Source organism: Lacerta agilis, chromosome 4 (assembly GCF_009819535.1).
Source record: "Lacerta agilis isolate rLacAgi1 chromosome 4, rLacAgi1.pri, whole genome shotgun sequence".
Classification (NCBI taxonomy): domain Eukaryota; kingdom Metazoa; phylum Chordata; class Lepidosauria; order Squamata; family Lacertidae; genus Lacerta; species Lacerta agilis.
In genome coordinates, this window is record NC_046315.1 from 19,652,023 (window position 1) to 19,671,067 (window position 19,045).

Sequence of the window (19,045 nt, forward strand, 5' to 3'; positions counted from 1 at the left end):
TTATAAACTGTAGGGGAAAGGATGCACACAATCTAAATTCTATATCCTGGCTGCACTTTATCACCACATTGAAAATATGTGAATAGCTCCTTCTCTCTCTCTTTTTTTTTATCGGTTTACAAAATCATATTATCCTTACTTAAGCACTGAGCAATAAAGCTGCCCTCCATTGGAAAAAATGCATTTTTCCCTCCCCAAATTTGTTCGCCAGCATGTTTCTTCCTCCCCAAAGGTGTGTTATAATATGCAAATGAGAGGTTTATTTGGTGTGTGGATAAAAGAGCTTTTTAAGTCCTCGTTCCTTCTAACATCTTAACGGCTATGCAGTTTCTTACAAAATATGTTTTATCGTTTCAAGAAATGCTGTTAACCTCGCAGTTTTAAAACTGAATGAACAAGGCCTCTTGGACAAATTGAAAAACAAATGGTGGTACGACAAAGGAGAATGTGGCAGCGGGGGAGGTGACTCCAAGGTTAGCCTCAATGTCACCAAAGCGGGTAAACAGTATGTAGAGTAATTGGTGCATCTGCTGGGGCTCTTTCCTTCCTTGCCATGAAATCCTTGACGGCATTGATAAAAAAGTAAAAAGCCAACGTCCAGATGTGTGCAATTACTGTCAAAGCAAAAATATTTGCATCCTTCTTTGAGTCTCAAGCCCAACCTATTGGCCTGGGAATCCAAATCGTCGTTTCACATGCCATACCTGGAATCTCTACATATTAAAAATATAAAAACAGATTTGACGCAAAAGTTGGTAGGGACGAAGCAGCTTGGTGAACATGCAGGGGAAGACATTAGCACAGCAGACAATATCACAAGAGCCCAACTAGTTCCCTGTCTCTCCAAGTGAATGACTTAGGCTGCTTGTCCATCACTAAGTGGTTTTTACTGGAGCTGGAGGTTGGTGGGCCAACTTACTTATTTTGTTCCATTTATTAAATTTATGTCCTGCCCATCCTCCTAAAATAGCAGAAGGCAGCAAACACACAGGCCAGAAAGCAATCAAAACATTTAATAAATCAATTGCAGCACAAATGCAGACTGGGGAAGATCTCTCCTTAAAAGGCTTCTTGGAAGAAGGAGGTTTTCAGTAGGCCACAGAGACAGCCCTGGTCTTTCACTGAAAAAGAAAACCCCCATGGTTACCGTGACTACTTCATCCAGAAAACTCTCTTTAACTCTTGGGTGGGTGGCAACTAGCAGCCCAGCTAGTTGCAGGGGCCAGACTTTGCCTAGATAGCCTCATTTCTATGATTTCCCTTTAGGGCACACCAACACAAAAGTGGATTTATTGTTGTGGTTTCTGCAAACGAAACCTGGGAACCGTAGTTTTGTGAGAGTGGGGCCCAAGCTCTGGTGCACAACTCATCCCCTTAACACTAGCATTGGGGCACAATTGGGGCGGGGTTAATGTTTTTATTTGTTAGTATGTTGTGTTATTTTTGTGCCTTGATATGTAAACCACCTTGTGATCCTTGGATGAAGGGCAGTATAGACATTTAAGAAATTAAATAAATCTTGATTTTTATGATCCACTCTGGCTGCTCAAAGGGTCATTCAGTTCCCATAGGGAAGATAATAGTAAACTCATATAAACATCATGCAATCACGGGTGCTTCCTTTATATTATCTATATTTATCAATCGCATTTATACCCCGCCCTTTGCCCAAATAACCCAGTGGCTTATTCCATGTTATCTTTCGAACAACCCTGTGGAGGAACTTAAAAGTGAGAGAAGCCAAAGGAATGGCATGGTTCAGTAGGTTTTGATTTATAGACCTGGGGGCACACAACATACTGTGCTCTAAAGCACAGCTTTCTAATATTTTTTAATGAAATTTGTAGGCCACTCTCCATCACCGAAGGATCCCAGCCATAACATAAACATCATTATGCAACAAAAGCAAATAAAAATCAGTTTAAAAGTATAGCAGCAATCAGTGCAGCATAAAATAACTTTCAGGTGTCAGCCATCTTTACCGACTTCCTCTAAACACCCAGCAGAATAATCAGGTCTTTAGTTGGTGATATAAAAACTATCAAGGGTGTTGCCATCTGTACCCTCCATGGGGGGGGCAGTTTTAGTCTAACACCACATCCTCCCTGCTTACTGAAATGTACAATGATGGGGAGGCCCATCCATATTGGTGTGCATTGTGAGCCTAAACAGATCTACTCCACAACAGATCCTACTCAACCTCATGGAACCTACTTCCCAGCTTTGGTCTGCTGCCTAAATTGTTCAGTTGATATTTTGCTCAAATGTCAGGCTAGGTGAGTTTGAGGACAACAGATAGGCAATCTGGTAATCTGGTGCTTCCTTGCTTCAACATTTAAAAAAAAAAGTGGAAACATTTCCAACATCTGGTTGCATTTTGTTGGTCGGCCACTGAATGTCGGTGAAAGCCAATAGTTTTGGGTTCACAGTAATTGCCCGCAATTTTTTTCCCAAGCCTTCCCCAGCAGTATGTGCCCATTACCTGAAGCGATGGAGCAGGTCCCAGTCGTATGTCTGTCTCTAACCCTGTGCATGACATAAGCAGCCTCTGTGGCCTCTGCTCCGTCACTTTGCAATGCGATTCTATGTAGTTTTACTTGAATAACATAAAATAACATATATAATGTTATTTATGTTATTTCCCACGTGAAGAACTCCTGTAAACCTTGCCGTTCTGAAACTCAGTGAGGCAGGCGTCTTAGACAAGCTGAAAAACAAATGGTGGTACGATAAAGGGGAATGTGGACCCAAGGACTCTGGAAGCAAGGTCAGTCGCTGCAGTTCGGGACCCGCTATTGTGTTCACGAGGGAGCTAATGTTCACGTAGGAATGGAAATAAATGAGCTATTGAACAGGCACCGTGCAGAAGGAGCTTATCCTTTCCCTCCCAGCCCCAGGGGGGCAAGATGAAGTGGTCGCTTGGATTCGTAAACCCCGCATGAGAAATGCAAAGACAAAGTCAAAGCATTAATTAAATTAAAGCCCTTCGACACCAGCTTCATCCCAGGCATGTCCCCAAATGCCAAACACTTAAGTTGCTTTTTTTAAAAAAAAGGAAAAAAAGATGCTCCGGTTTATACAAGGGCATGGTGGCGCCTCAGTTATGGAGCACCCACTGAACATGCTTTTCTAAAAGGTCTTCTGTTTATGGACTTAGAGTCATAGAATTGTAGAGTTGGGAGGGAGTCTGAGGATCATCTAGTCTAACCCCCAGCAATGCAGGAATATACAGGGGACCGAGCCTGCAGCCTTGGCGGTATCAGCATCACGCTCTAACCAACTTGAACCACTTAGGTTCAGAATGGTCCTGATGACCAGTCTTAGAAATGATAGCAAGGTCTGAAGATTACATTGCATTGTGTTATATTTAATATACTGTAACCCTGATCATGTCTGGTGGACCTTCTCCCCTCCCATTAGTGGTACCTTGTTCCAACATCTGGCAGTACCTCCATGTCAACTTGACTCCTGCCACTCCACATTTTAAAAAGGAAGGCCATCTCTCTTGACGGTGTTTTGCAAATCTAACAACTTTGGAGGCAGATTAAAATGTTACGTTCCTCGCCCGCCCCACCCCACCCCACCGCAACATGAACCACATGGAAAGATGTTCATCCTGCACCTGCCCAGCCGTTAAATGGAACATTGAATAATGGATCTTTAAATTAAACTATTTCAGCAACTGAACTCAGCACTCATCATGGTGTGCGAATTCCACATAGCTCGGAATTAAAAAGAAAATCAAGTATCTCAGCCCATTTTTTTAAAAAAAGTGTTTATTACTACAGGCATGCCTGGATAAATTGCTTAATTAGGAGTGTATCAATGTGCGGTATAATGTCAAATCCTTAAAAAAAAAGTCTAAAGCATTATGATGTACAATTACATGCATCTTTTTGAAATCCTGAACTGTCAAGTGTGCAGTCTCGTGTTCATGCCATTCACTCATTCAAATAGGCAGTGAATTGTGGCCACATGAACTCGCAGGATGGAAAGCGTCCACCGATTTGAAATGCTTACTTAACACTAAGATTAATGTCTTAAATTAAAAATGTAATGGATTTTTTAAAATTATGTATCTAATAATTTGCTGCATCAGCACTGCAGTCCCTTAGTGAGAAGAGGTGATAGCTCATTGGCAGAGCATCTGTTTTGCATGCAGAAGATCCCATGTTAAATCTCTGGCATGGTAGGACTAAGAGAAAGTCCTGTCTGAAACACCTGACCACTGCCAGTCAGTGCAGAACACTGACCTAGGTGGACCAAAGTCTGAATCAATACAAGGCAGCTTCCTCTGATCGAAATAATAAGTATTTTAAACAACAATCCTGAGAAAACAGTGGTCCCGATCCAGAGAATGCTGCTACGCTTGTTTATGGACTTGTGCAGATGCAGCAAGACTGTTCCCTGAATTTCCAACGCTCCGTGCCCCCCTCCTTCTCCACCACACTGCAAATGCTTTTCCAAACCAGGCAACTTTCTCCTTTAGCAGTATAGTAGGAAGTGAGGCTGTTCTCCTCATTTGTCCCCTAGCTCCCTAGCTCACATCGGGAGCTGTGACAGGAAATTTGTTTGCCTGAATTTTAAAGTGATTTAAATGTAACGGGACATTTAGCTTTTTATTTAACCAGCAGTTGGAAGACCGGTCTGGTGTTTTCTTTTCCAAATAAATATATCAGAGCATATTTATCCTAAAAGGAGCCTTGCCATAGATTACTTAGGCTACTTAATGATCCTCTAACAACCCCGTGTTCAGGCCACCATTAAACGTCAAGTCGAGAGAGGATAGATATGCTTTATTGACACTGCAGTTAATTGTGGTAGACTATTTCACCGCCGTTCATTACTGAGGGGCTAATTGCATCCAAAAGTATTGGTTAAGCACATGTAATCTTTTGTAGCATTTTGCTTTTGAAAACAAATTGTTTGCTTATATACGTATGTTTGTTTTGCAAGCCAGGGCAGGCCAATTATCTTGGAAGACGTTTGTCAGTGCCTGTCTCTCCCCCCACCCTTTCCCCGTGTATTTCAATGAAGCTGTTGCTTATGCCTCTGTACTTGTACCGTACCGTTTGTTTGTTTGCTCTCCGGCCGCCTCGCCCCTCTGATCTGACACGAACACCCCTTTTTGTTTCCCCAGGACAAGACGAGCGCCCTGAGTCTCAGCAATGTTGCGGGCGTCTTCTACATTCTGGTTGGAGGCCTGGGCCTGGCTATGCTGGTGGCTTTGATAGAGTTCTGTTACAAATCCAGGGCAGAGGCGAAGAGAATGAAGGTGGCAAAGAGTGCACAGACTTTTAATCCAACTTCCTCGCAGAATACCCAGAATTTAGCAACTTATAGAGAAGGTTACAACGTATATGGAACCGAGAGTGTTAAAATTTAGGGGTAGGACTTAGGGCCCTACTACAGTGAGTGGCTGATGCGTCATCTTGTCATGCGGTGTTGTGCCCTGTCTGTCCAGTGGTGGTAACTGCTTGCTTATCGAGGGAGCTTCCTCTTTTGGAAAAACAAACCAACGGTTTGGTTAATTTTGGCTGCAGATGTTTAGTATACTTTCCTATATGTTGCTAATAGACATCTGCATTGCAAGGGGTTTATTTTTGGTGCTTTTTTATTTTTTAAAAATGCATCAATATATATAGAGAGAGATAGAAATATATTGGATAACGTGGGTTTAAATATATATATATATATATATATATTTTAAAAATCTGCTGGGATATCTACAGCCATGTGAAATTTTAGATTTCATGGTGAACATTTATATTTCTGGATGAAGGATGAGGGCAATTAAGATCCTAGGCAGACATAAGAGAAGATGGCTTTCAAAAAAGAATTCTAGGTGCTTTATATATGAAGGAGGATCAAGACTCAGGCTTGGTGCACCTGGTTTTGAGGAAGTCGCTTTCCTCTATTCTTGGGTGTTCTCTGTAGATAGTCTGTTTAAACAAAATAAAATAAATTAGTTCTGGCGCAATCCTTTCCCTACTTGTTTGGGAATACGTTCCATTGGAATAGAATCATAGAATCATAGAGTTGGAAGAGACCACAAGGGCCATCCAGTCCAACCCCCTGCCAAGCAGGAAACACCATCAAAGCATGCCTGACAGATGGCTGTCAAGCCTCTGCTTAAAGACCTCCAAAGAAGGAGACTCCACCACACTCCTTGGTAGCAAATTCCACTGTCAAACAGCTCTCACTGTCAGGAAGTTCTTCCTAATGTTTAGGTGGAATCTTCTTTCTTGTAGTTTGAATCCATTGCCGCGTGACTGCTTCTCTGGAGCAGCAGAAAACAACCTTTTCCCCTCTTCTATATGACATCCTTTTATATATTTGAACATGGCTATCATATCCCCCCTTAACCTTCTCTTCTCCAGGCTAAACATACCCAGCTCCCTAAGCCGTTCCTCATAAGGAATCGTTTCCAGGCCTTAAGTGTGTAACAAATTTCAGGAAGGTGATGCCTCAGGATGTGGTGACCGCCTCTTCATCGGATGGCTTTAAAAGATTAGGCAAATTCATGGAATATAAATCTATCAAAGGCTACTGGTCAATAAGGCTATATGCAGCCTCTAGGATCAGAGACAGCATGCCTCTGAAGACCAGCTGCTTGGGAGCAGCAACAGAAGGCTAATATCTCTGTGCTGTCCTTGTACATATCCCAAGAGGCAACCAATTAATAACGGAAATAGCATGTTGGACTAAATGAACATTTGCTCTGGTCCAGATGACCATTGCTTTGATCCAGCAGGGCTTCACAATGTTTTTCTTTTTAAAAAAATCAAAAACATCTCCTTAATAAATGTGCATTACTTCTGAGTCTACATGCATTGGATTGTGCTGCTAGTTTTACTGCATTTGCAAGAAAACATTCCTCCAATGAGCTGAAAATAATGTGCCTTGCAGCATGCAGTTTGGAAGGCCACGGCAAAATTCTTCAGTACAGGGTGGCAAGCAAAACTGCAGTTATTGCTCATGGAAAAAGAATGCCCTATTTGTCACAAACAGAGAGCTACTCAGGGCTGAAGGAAAGAGAGTGGCTGCTCTTAAGAAAGCATACAGGTGCACTGATTGTCTTCTTTCTTATCCCCCTTCATCTTTGAGCCAGGATTGTAAAACTGTAGTAAGGTACAAATGCTCAAATCCTACATACACATTCATCTGGAAATACGTTCCATTGAAGTCAATGGAGCTTACTTCTGAGTAGATGTGCATAGTAGGGTGCTGATCATCAGCAGGTCCCAGGGCAGGTTACAACCATTTAAAATTCAGGATTAAAGCAGTTAAAGCAAATCACAGGAATAGGGTGGGTCCTAAAACACACACATTTCAGTACAGTCATACCCCGGATCCCAAATGCCTTGGGAGTTGAACGTTCCGGCTCCCAAACGCTTGAAAACTGGAAGTGATTGTTCCGGTTTTCGAACATTCTTTTGGAAGCCGAATGTCCAACAGTGCTTCAGTGGCTTCCGATTGGCTGCAGGAGCTTCCTGCTGCCAATCAGAAGCCACGCTTTGGAAATCGAACATTTTGGAAGTCGAACAGACTCCTGGAACGGATTCTCTTCGACTTCCGAGGTACGACTGTACACCTTAATAATACCCACAAGACCAGTGATATGGCAATTAAAAAAAACACACACACACACACAGAGAAAATAAAGCTTAGGTGTGAGCTTGTAAATGTTAAGCGTTTTATTTTGCCACCTCAGACTTTAAAAAGAAAGGCATTCTATTTATTATTTTTATTTTTATTCATGCAGTGCTGGTGCGCACGGCACTACACAGCAGGCAAAGTGTGCCTGTCAAATAGCAGGCCCCTGCCCCAAGGAGATTGCATCCGAAAGGCACAGCCGATACACAACAAAACCATACAATGCAGAACAAACACAGTATGACCAGAGATTGGCGTGTGGTCACTGTAGCTGGAGAGCACCGAGAAATAGGTGGGTTTCCTGGAGGGGGTGAAGAAGACGTGGGAGGGGGCTTGGTGCACATGGAGTGGGGAAGTATAGATTCACTTTCCAAAAAGATTCCCTTGCCCGTTTGTCTGTTACCTTTTGTTTCTGCCAGAAACAATTTAAGAGGGAACGTGGCTTTCAAAACCTTTGTGTGTTCTTGAAGGTTTCCTCTTTCTGTTTCTCCAGCAGCAGCTCCAATTGTGCAAGGTGCTAAACCATTTTTAACGCACAGCAGCAAAAAGCACACAAACTCACTTGGTGTGTGTGTGTGGGGGGGGGAATTATGCGGCAAAACTCAGATATTTTTCATGATGATTTTTTACATAGAGGACACTGGGTAATGTAGTGAATGACATCCTTCATAACCATTTTACACGAAGGCTGTTCCAAAGGTAGCTTCTTAAGAGTAGCTAGACAGAAAGAAAGGCAGAGGGCAAATTGATTTTGGTCTTTCAAAACAAGCTGGCTTCTGCAATAAGGAGAGTGACAGAACACACTATCTAAACCCCCTGCAAACAGTTCAGAACAAATACTCCATACAAAGACAATGTCTTCTAATCTCCCCACAAACCTCATCTAAACAATTCAGGAAGAATGCGCAGTGGAAGCAACCTTTGTATCATATAACCTCTCTAATTAATGAAACAAAAAGCACTTTAAACCCCCACCCCTTGCTTCATCTATAACTAGGATTATGTAGAATTCACCTGTCCAGTAATGAATAAAGCACCAATGGTTGGGTGGTTCAATCCTTTAGCAGAAACATCTCGGTTTCCTCAGGCTTTCCCTGGTTAGTAGCTCTGTATCTTTCCATGTTGCTCGTGATTCGGTGTTTCTTTTTTAAATTGCTTTTAATCTGTTTGCTTGTTTTCACCTTTGTACGCTACTTTGAGATTTGTGTTAATGTAGGTACTATAGAAACACCATAAAACTTTACTCAGGTCTCAGGCAAGAAAAGAATGCATCTGCAGCCAGGTCTAGAGGTTTCCCCCATCCCTCAAAATGCAAAGAAATGTCAACCACGTTCCTTTTTCTCCCACATTTTTGTCAACTATCCGTTTTCGCTCTGTTCCTTTTCTCAAGGTCGATTCAGGAGGCTTCCCCCAGAAGCTAAGCGTTTCCCTCCAATGCTCTGCATGCATGTCCAGGAGGGTCACTCGCTCATTTGTAGACACCACCCAATGCACAAAAAAACCCTTATACCTGGTGCTCTCGGGACAATCTCAGTTACTGCAGAGGGGTGGGATTATCTTAATCCACCATAAATGTCCTGCTTTGGGCCTTGTGTGTGTGTGTGTGTGTGTGTGTGTGTGTGTGTGTGTGTTGCTCTTGTCCCATGGCATGCCACGTGTAGCCCAGATTATTGCCACGATTTCAGCAAATAAACTCATTTTATTGGAGAGTTTGGCCCTGTCCAACAAAACTTAGTGGTGCCAATGTCCCGTTTCAAATCAATGGGCCTTTTAAAAAAAGAAAAAGAGATTGCAAACAATGAGGTGCTAGGTTCTAAAAGAAAGCATGACATGGATTCGGCATTCTGAAACCTCAAACCTCACCCCCAATAAGATTCCAGTCTTGGAGTGCAATTCTATGCATGTTTGCTCACAAGTAAGTCCCACTGAGTTCAGAGGGAGGTGGTTACTCCCAGGCAGGTTTAAACCATTTTTTTTTTATTTAAACAGGCCTTTGAGACAGATTTTTAATTATTCACATTATGTATATACAATATTATTTTTTACAGTTGTTTTTTTATTAGCCTTTTAAGTATTTGCAACTTGTCTTAATTTTAACTGAAAGAAAATCAAGGTAGAAGTGGAAAGGAAGGAAGGAAGAATTCGGCTAAAGTCAAACACTTTTAAGTCCCATTTATTTCTGTGGAGATAAGCATATGTTTGGATTTTGTTTTCATTTAAATCAATGGGGCTAAAAGGGGCTTAACTTTGGCTGGATTTTCATTTAAATGTACAGAAAGCCTGTAACTTTTTTTTATTCAAAAAAAATGCAGTAAACTAGATAATATCAGCTTGGCAGACTTCAGATTTACAAGCTAGTTTATGAGAAAATTTTGAGCCTTACTGCTATCACATGTACATGAAAATGGATGGGGGGGGGAGGAACAAGAGATTGATTCGTAGGAAAACTGGGCAACTGAGTAACATTTTACACTTGCCCACAGAGATTTGACTTTTACTAAATTTTAACAGAATGGGAATCTCCGGTTTGATCTCTTTTAGAGCATTATTATTATTATTATTATTATTATTATTATTATTATTATTATTAGAGTGTGTTAAAGGCACTTATATCTATATTATTATATAAACAGTTAACATGATAATGCAGATGTCTACACCTAGATATTTTTGGTGTTTGCTGTGCACTGGTTTTATTGGGGAACAGAAATATTGTAACACTTCCTTTCTGCCTCCTCCTTTTCCTTCTCCCTCTCTCCCTTTCTCCTGCCTCCCAGCTGACCTTTTCTGAAGCCATACGAAACAAAGCCAGATTATCCATCACAGGGAGCATGGGAGAAAACGGACGCATTCTGACTCCCGACTGCCCAAAGGCTGTACACAGTGGAACTGCAATTAGACAAAGTTCGGGATTGGCGGTAATTGCATCAGACCTACCATAAAAACCAAAAAAATATCCGAGTGCCTTAATTAAACTGTGTCAGTGACTGACGGGAATACAGCATGGACTGTAACACGACACGGGGAAATGTCATTGATGAACTTAGAAATGGGCTGAGCATGGGAAGGGCATCCTGGCATGCCAGACATCAGCAGCAGCAAATATGTGTGCATGGTCTCAGCTCGGAAACCCAAACTCAGATTTTATATCAGGAAAATAAATAAATCATAATTTAGTTTTGTTGGGGGGAGGCGGGGTTGGGACAGGAATATTAACAGTGACAAATTTCACTTGAGTGGACTTTAAAAAAAACACACAAAAACACCGACTAATAGGACTTGCCAATTTAGCGCATTAAAACTGTGAAGAATACACACGAGGAAAAGGCTACCTTTCGGTCTTTGTCTTGGCAAAGTGGAGAACCAACTGCTCTAGAAGTCAATGAACATGCTTACCTGTGTTTCCCGACGATCAACATTATACAGTGGGAAGAATGTCCGGCTGTGGAAACAAGTCACTAAACTGTGATAAGAAAATAAATATGTAAATCCTGTGAAAAAATAAAAGAAATTAATTACTTTTTTCTTTGGGGGAAAAAAGAGGAATATTGAAACATGCTTGCTTTTTAACGGATGTAAATTCAGTAGAGGACAACACAATTCTTTTTTCTAACCATCTTAGGGAACAATTCATTGCAATAATTGATATAAAATGTCATCACTGTAATAAAATTCAGAGACTTTTTTTTTATAAACATTGTTGGTCATCCTCATTCTGTCCCATCATTCCGTGTTCCATGGATTTGCATCTGTCTAACTACAAGAAACCAACAAATAAGTTTAGAGAACACAATCAGTCTGCAGTATAGAATCAAAAGAGACTACGGGTCACTCATGTTACCGATATTATTTATAATCTTGTTCTGTGTAAGAAACTGTGGTTTTTGTACCCACCAAAAAAGAATAAAACAACAACCGTTCTTTTAATACCTGGTGACCTGGAGTGGTTTTCTGACTATCAGGAATGCTGTTCCCAACAGGTCAATAGAGCTGAGGGTAAATTGTATTTGAGACGAATTTACATTCTGACGCCAAGAAGTGTGGCCAGGCTTGAGTTTCTGGCCAGAGAAGCAATGGACTGTTCTTGACTTTGCTACTGGTTCACTCCAGCATAATAATCATATGTACAGCAGGCAGGGATATATGTATCCTGCCCTTTAAAAATAAATCTGCTCTGAGGGAATCCAAATCCCGCAACAGCAAAAATGTGTGATTCTGTATCTTGCATATATTATGCAAGTTATGCTTGTGTGCTTGGTGACTCAGCTATTGCATAGTCTGTTCAGCTTTTTTCTTTCTGTTTTGCATAATATATTCTGCTTCTGCTTGTCATGGGGGAGGCTTTGTAAGGCACTGAAGCCCACCGCCGAGCACTGGAAACTATGTTCAGCAATTTCCCTGGCTTCTGAGATGTCATGAGGCACAGTCCACACCCTGCTGAGGATCTGGTCCCTAAACCACTTTCTTGGCTTTTGGCTGCACATCTGCAGGATTTCATCATACGCAAAGCCCCAACAGAAGGCAGTAAGTCACAAAGTAAGACTTCGAAATGGACTCTTGGTCTATTTAACCCAGTATTGTCTACACTGGCAGGCAGTAGCTCTCCAAGGTTTCAGACATGGGTCTCTCCCAGCCTGGAGATGTCAGGGATTGAACCTGGAACCCAGGTGCTCTACGACTGAGCTGTGGCAGGCAGGTTGCAGCTACTAACAGCCAGGGACTGTTGTGAAATTGCATTTTGGATTTACGTAAAACATTCGAAGTTGATGTGTGGACCCTTGGTTGCTTCTACCCAAGACTCAGGGGGAAAGAATCTTTCACTTTCCTGAGCTATCTTTCTTTCTGGCCACACAGACACTGCTTATTAATGGAATGGGTTGGTTGTTTTTGTCATTTATGCCAAGACAAGCATGCATGCAAATTGGGACTGGATCCGTATTTCCTCCTGCTGCAGTTTTGAGATCAGCTTCCCTTGCTATCACAACCTACCGGTACTTGATGGACATATTGGCTAGTGACTCAAATACTGATTTGGTAGTCAGTCTTGATCTCCCTATGGTTCAGAAGGGCTACCTATCTTTTCTTTTTAAAAAGGACCAAAGGTACCTAGATTCAATTAAATGTACATTCTGCAACTTATAAAAACACACACACAGAGAGAGAGAGAGCATGGGTTGAAGGGGATCCATGTCTTTCTTTCTTTTTCCTTTGTGCAACCCAAGGAAGAACTGTGCTGTTAATAAATCATGCATTGGGCTGGTAACTGATATATCCCTGCAAGAATATTGGAGTATGAAAAATGAACTCTGATGCCCAATTCAGGATCTCCCCACCCCTCCATCTGAAGAATATAGAACCAAGTTTCTTAGGAGACCCACATGGTTTTAAAATTTCCAATGCTAATTCTCCAAGACAACTAAGAGCAAGTTCAGTCCTTGCATCCAAGGCAAACCCCCAGCCATTTCTGAATGTCCTTGTTGGTACATCTCATAATGCCCAAAGGAAAAAACTTGTGCAGACTGTAGATCTTCATGCTGCTTATGAAACCCTGTGCAGGTTGGAATGCCACATTCCAGAATGCTGAAATGACAACACATTCAGCTAGCAGTACTTCTTAGAAGCACCCAAAATTACTCCAAATTCTGTCGTAAATAAACATACAGCAGTTCTAACAAGAGACACGGAAAAACAAAACTTTGGGGCTGTGAAAAACTTTTAAAGGCGTAAGATTCCACCTCTCCAAGACCTCTTCTCCCTTTGCTTGCATGGAGGGAGAACTACACCCTTACATCAAGCCAGGTTGGCCAGACAGGTGGACTTCATTGAAGAAAAAAGCAGTTTGGGAAACAGATATGGAGAGCAGCATGATAGGTGGCACTACACAGTACAGGAGTGGAAGAACTTGATACAGGCGTGCCATTTTCGGGCTCCATGTAATAACCAACTGTTTTGGTAGCATCATTAATATATTTTTATTCAGATCACAAGATTGCAATGTCACATGAGCAAAGTCCATAGCAAGCCATCTTACAGACACAAAACATTAGAAGTTATGGTTATGATGTATTTCCACAATGGCAGTCCATTCAGGTAATTAGTTTTATTTTTAATCAACAAAATGTGAGTTCTCTCTCTCCCCCCCCCCACCCCCAGTGCAAACCCATTCTGGAAAACGTTTGTGGATGACAATAATTCTTTCATGTTTTATTGTAAAGATGTATGAGAGTAACAAATGAGGCAGATCTTCTGCTGCTCTCAGCACAAACGCAGTGCCTCAAATGTTGTGGTGGTATTAGCCCTCTAAGGCCACTGCTTGCAACATCTGAAAAAGCAAAAGAGGACATGCCGTTATCAAAGTCTTTGGGTCAGAGAAACATTCCTCAAATCCATGCAGCTGCTGATATGCACACATCAACAACTTTGGAATTAAAAACTGCCTCTAATGCTATTTTGTATTTCTGTACAGTGCTGCAAATTTATAACAAAAGTTGTTTCCATTTTGAGCTAATTCTTCCTCACCTTCTTTACACTGAAGAGTGAAAGGATATGCTATGAGATTACTTGGAAAATGGGACCAAAGTACTTTGTGCATTTGCAGTATAGGTCAAACATACAGCTGGTACCATTCTAGCTACTATTTGATTTTGACATAATATTAATAGTGTTCTAAACCCTCCCTGCAGAGCAGTCAAGTCCTTGTTTAGGAGACTTACAATCTACATTAGACTGAAAAGAGATAGCAGAAGTTGGGGAATTACATGTGCCAGGTAATATGTTGTATGTACCGCAGATATACTGTCCAGACTGGGGTAAAGGTAAAGGTAAAGGGACCCCTGACCATCAGGTCCAGTCGTGTCCGACTCTGGGGTTGCGGCGCTCATCTCGCTCTATAGGCCAAGGGAGCCGGCGTTTGTCCACAGACAGCTTCCGGGTCATGTGGCCAGCATGACAAAGCCGCTTCTGGCGAACCAGAGCAGCGCACGGAAACGCCGTTTACCTTCCCGCTGGAGCGGTCCCTATTTATCTACTTGCACTTTGACATGCTTTCGAACTGCTAGGTGGGCAGGAGCTGGGACCGAGCAACGGGAGCTCACCCCGTGGCTGGGATTTGAACCGCCGACCTTCTGATCAGCAAGCCCTAGACTCTGTGGTTTAACCCACAGCGCCACCTGGTAAAACTCTGCATCAAATCCTTCCTTCCTGGTACAATAGTTAGGATCCCTTACCACAGGACGATTTGGGTCCATCAGTGGTTCCAGTTTGGTCCATGAGGCCATTTTTTTCACCTTTCAATCAGCTGAGGTTACTCCAATAAGTGGGTGCTGTCAGATGATGGGCTAAATTCAATTCTGTGTGGGCTGTGGATGCAGCCCAGGCAACAGGATTTAATCTCCCTCCACCCAGAGGGTTAAACCCTGCTCAGCTCAGCAGGAGTCAGTACAAAACCTTTCCTAAATCAGAAAGCCTGTGAGTCCAAAAGTTTCCCCACCGTGCCTTATTCCATAGAGCAATTTATGGGATGTGAAATCTGTGGTCCTCCCAATGTTGCTGCACTACAACTCCCATCTGCACCACCCACATGTCCTGTAGTCTGGAATGATGGGAATTATAGTCCAAAAGCACAATCCCTGTTTAAAACCAGCTGCATTGGTTGCCAGTTGGTTTCTGGTTCAATTCAAGGTGCTCACCTTACTGCTTATAGCCCTAAGCAGCAGAGGAGACCCTCTTAGTAGTGCCACCTCCCTAAGAAGTTCCGGAGCAGCATCCCTCTGTTAGAAGATGCAATGTGTAGCCTGGGTCCTGGGCATGGTACAAAAGAAGATATATTATATAGTGGAGATATGGGGGAGATGAAGGAGAGTGACTCAGCGCAAGTGGATAAGGAAAAGATTGGGGCAGACGACTTGGGGAGGATAGATCTGGAGACACACAGAAAACATCATGTCAAACATATGCTTGTAGTTTGTCCAGCTCGTTTTTTCTTCATTTTTCATTTGCTTTATTTGTATATATAATTTTGTGTATCTATACATTATAATATTTGTAACATATGTGTTCTTTCAAGGAGCCCAAGAAGCAATATGTATATATGGGGTGTGTGATTTTGGGGTGTGTGGGGAGGAGCAGGCACAAGGCAGTCATTTCATTTCACTGCAGCAACATCCCTCCCCACAAAAGAAATGTGCAGTTTAACACATTTCAGGTCCTAATGCCACTATCTAGTTAATGACACAGTGGCGTGAAGTGGAGAAAGCTCCATGTCATGTCAGGAACAAAGCCAAACTGAACAACACACCACAGAGGTGAGACAGGTAAAACTCAAGGGCTACCATTTTCAGTTAACGTCTACTGTTGACTCCTATATAATAAATTTCTCTCTTCCAAGGATTGCATGCTAAACTTTTGGATAAATCCAAGCAGAGCATGATAGGGAAAGGCTGCAAGCTGCTGCATTGTTTTGAGCCTCTCTGGACAAGAGCTCTGTTCAGCTCAAAAGCCTGCTAGTTTAACACTACTGATACAAGTGCTTATAATAAATAAGATAAAAAGTAAAGGTAAAGGACCCCTGGATGGTTAAGTCCAAAGGCAACGATGGGGTGCTGCACTCATCTCACTTTTCAGGCCGAGGGAGCCAGTGTTTGTTCACAGACAGCTTTCCGGGTCATGTGGCCAGCATGACTAAACTGCATCTGGCGCAATAGAACACCGTGACAGAAACCAGAGCGCACGGAAACGCCGTTTACCTTCCCGCCACAGCAGTACTTATTTATTTACTTGCACTCGTATGCTTTTGAACTGCTAGGTTAGCAGGAGCTGGGACAGAGCAATGGGAGCTCACCCTGTCGTGGGGATTCTAATTGCCGACCTCACAATCGGCAAGCCCAACAGGCTGCGGTTTAGACCACAGCGCCACCCGCATCCACTAAATACAATAAATATAAAAAATACCACCAAAACAACATATTTGTATACAGACGTCTAGGGTGCCAGCGAGACAAGGACTGCTGTGTATGCTGCCCAGAGTTGAATTAATTTGGTTTTGGGGTAGAGGAGGAAGTTTGCATAAAAGCAGAAGTGGACACAAACATTGCCAATTGTCACACTAAGGGGGAAACTGGTGAGAAGCAACATTTACCCAGGGAAAAATGTTTCCTAAAACTGGGAATGGTAGAATTAGTTCATATTGTCTTGAGGTCAGATTGGCTACTGTGAGGAGCTGGGATTTGCATCTGTTTAAAGTATATTTTACATAGCAGTTTTTGCTTTAGAGAAATTCAGCTCCCCTAAAGGCTCTGGGATAAGTTAACCGATTATGAAGGCATTGCATCAATTGGGCCTATTTTGTACTCACACAATGTTCACATCACACACTGCATATATACTGTGGGGTTGCCGTGTGTGCTACTGTATCTTTGGTTCGTGAATGCATGAACTCTCTCCATCCTACCCAGCATGAGTGGGTGTGCTAAATCAATATGCTGGATTCATAACTCGCTCAGGTGTAAATGTCGTACTATGTAGTCCTGCTCCAGACTGACATGGGTGCTTGAGATGTGAGTTTCCCCATTTCCTTAGACTTGAAAGGAAGCAGGCTGTCAGAAAGCTGCAGACAAAATACCTCTGCTGTCAGCTATTCAAAGTCTGCTCTGTGAATAAATAGAGGAGTTCAGGCTCCAGGGCAATCTAAGACATCAGCATTCATTAGCAGCAAATATTAAAATGTAAAGTCTTCTAAGATCGGCTCTCCAAGGTGATTTATTTTTCACCAAGATGAAAGGGCTTTGAAAGGGTTGATGTTTTCAGCAGGATTCTAGACACCCAAGTTTTAAAACAAAAAATATAGCATAGTGTGTATCAGTTCAGCTCTTGGACCCAATGAAGCAAAATATTATTGGTGGTGAATTACCTCACTAAGGAGCTATTCTGACACACAGTGGTGTGGTTCCATTATGTGGAGGATCATCTGATGTGCATCTAGCAGATATGCTGTTTTGCAACAATACTGGAGATTATGTGTATGCATTGCTTATATTTTTGTCCCATCCACTGGGGTTCAGGGACTCGGGGTAGTGCAGATTTGCCACTCACCACCATTTTCTCTTCACATCCAAGAGATGAGGTCAAGAGATAGCAACTAGTCCAAGTTCACAAATAGAGATTCATGTTTCTGCTAGTAATAGGTGGGCTCCCATGTTGCAGAATGGCTCAGAGTAAACCAAGCTATTCCCCACCTCAAAAAATGGGGAAACAGCTCAACATAAGCCTATACAATCTAAATCAATTTGGACCCTGCCAAGCCAACAGACCCCAGAGTCTGAGGGACTTTAAAACTGCTTCTGACTCATTCTTTTCCCCTCCCACCCTCTTGCTTTGCTATTGTTCTGGTAGCAAACAGGAGAAAGGAAAGAAAGAAAATTGTTTCTCAGTTGGGCACCTGCAAGGTACAGAGAACTCCCTCCATTTTTGCTGTTTCCCACATACTATGCCGGAGCATCAATCTTGGGATATGGGTGTCTGGATGGTGGATAACAGGAATTGTGTGATCAGTATATTAGAGAGAGATGGAAATGCATTATTCTCCAGCTTGGAGTCCGAGAATAATCAATGTTCACCAGTTTAAATGGTAAAAGTCCCTGAAATCAAAATTTCTGAGCCACAAAACACAAGTCTCAGTGACATCTCAGCCTTCATTCTATCCATTACACCACACTGGCTTCCATTGATAACTGGTGGCATATAATTGCCAGTGTCCATATTTGAAAATATTTGGACATCACTGAATATCCCATCCACCATGGTAGTTGTAACTACTATTAGCAAATTATTATTCATATGAGGCCTTAGTTCTTCATGGGCTTGAACTCTCTTTGCCTTTAAGTCATTGCTGGGATTATCATGCCCTGGGAAATCCACCGCTTAATAATTTGCCTAGGGTGGTAAGAGAAAACAAGTTGCAGAGATCCATCATGCCTAGGGACAGATGTTTCTATCATTCTACTGGTAAGGATATATTCTGTTAACATAGAAATTATGTAAACTCACCCCGTACCACTCATTTGAAAACCAAGTAATGACAATCAGCAGGCTCCAATGTAAACAACAGTGGAAATCCCCAACTACAAAGGACCAGAAGCCTATGCACAAGCCTCATTGAATGGCCACTTCATGGCCAGATTATTTATCTGAACCACCACTCCAAATGGGAGACTGTTGCAATCAGGTTGAAAGTGTATGATGATCCCCAGCTAGGATTATATGGCTTGTTTGTGACGGAATGAATTGTGTTTCTATTAAACAAGGATTTTCATTTGTGAAAATGATCACCTAACAGCACTCTTAACTAGAACTTTAAAACAGCTAAATTAACTTTTAGAGTGTGAAACTCTGG

General features: G+C 42.1%; 1 protein-coding gene across 7 annotated transcripts in view; it reads left to right on the plus strand.

Annotated features, from left to right (window-relative positions):
- GRIA4 (glutamate ionotropic receptor AMPA type subunit 4) overlaps positions 1-11,704 on the plus strand; it is a 216,534-nt gene extending 204,830 nt beyond the window's left edge. Inside the window, exons 14-17 of one of the 7 annotated variants that reach the window (XM_033146200.1) lie at positions 359-473; positions 5,141-5,275; positions 10,434-10,574; positions 11,007-11,704. In XM_033146200.1, the coding sequence (XP_033002091.1) occupies positions 359-473; positions 5,141-5,275; positions 10,434-10,574; positions 11,007-11,042 (427 nt within the window). In that variant the 3' untranslated portion in view covers positions 11,043-11,704. Of the gene's footprint in view, positions 1-358; positions 474-2,652; positions 2,769-5,140; positions 5,412-10,433; positions 10,575-11,006 lie in introns of those variants that run through there. The other 6 variants (XM_033146199.1, XR_004426417.1, XM_033146202.1 and 3 more) reach the window with 6 other exon arrangements.
- Positions 11,705-19,045: the final 7,341 nt, after the last annotated feature.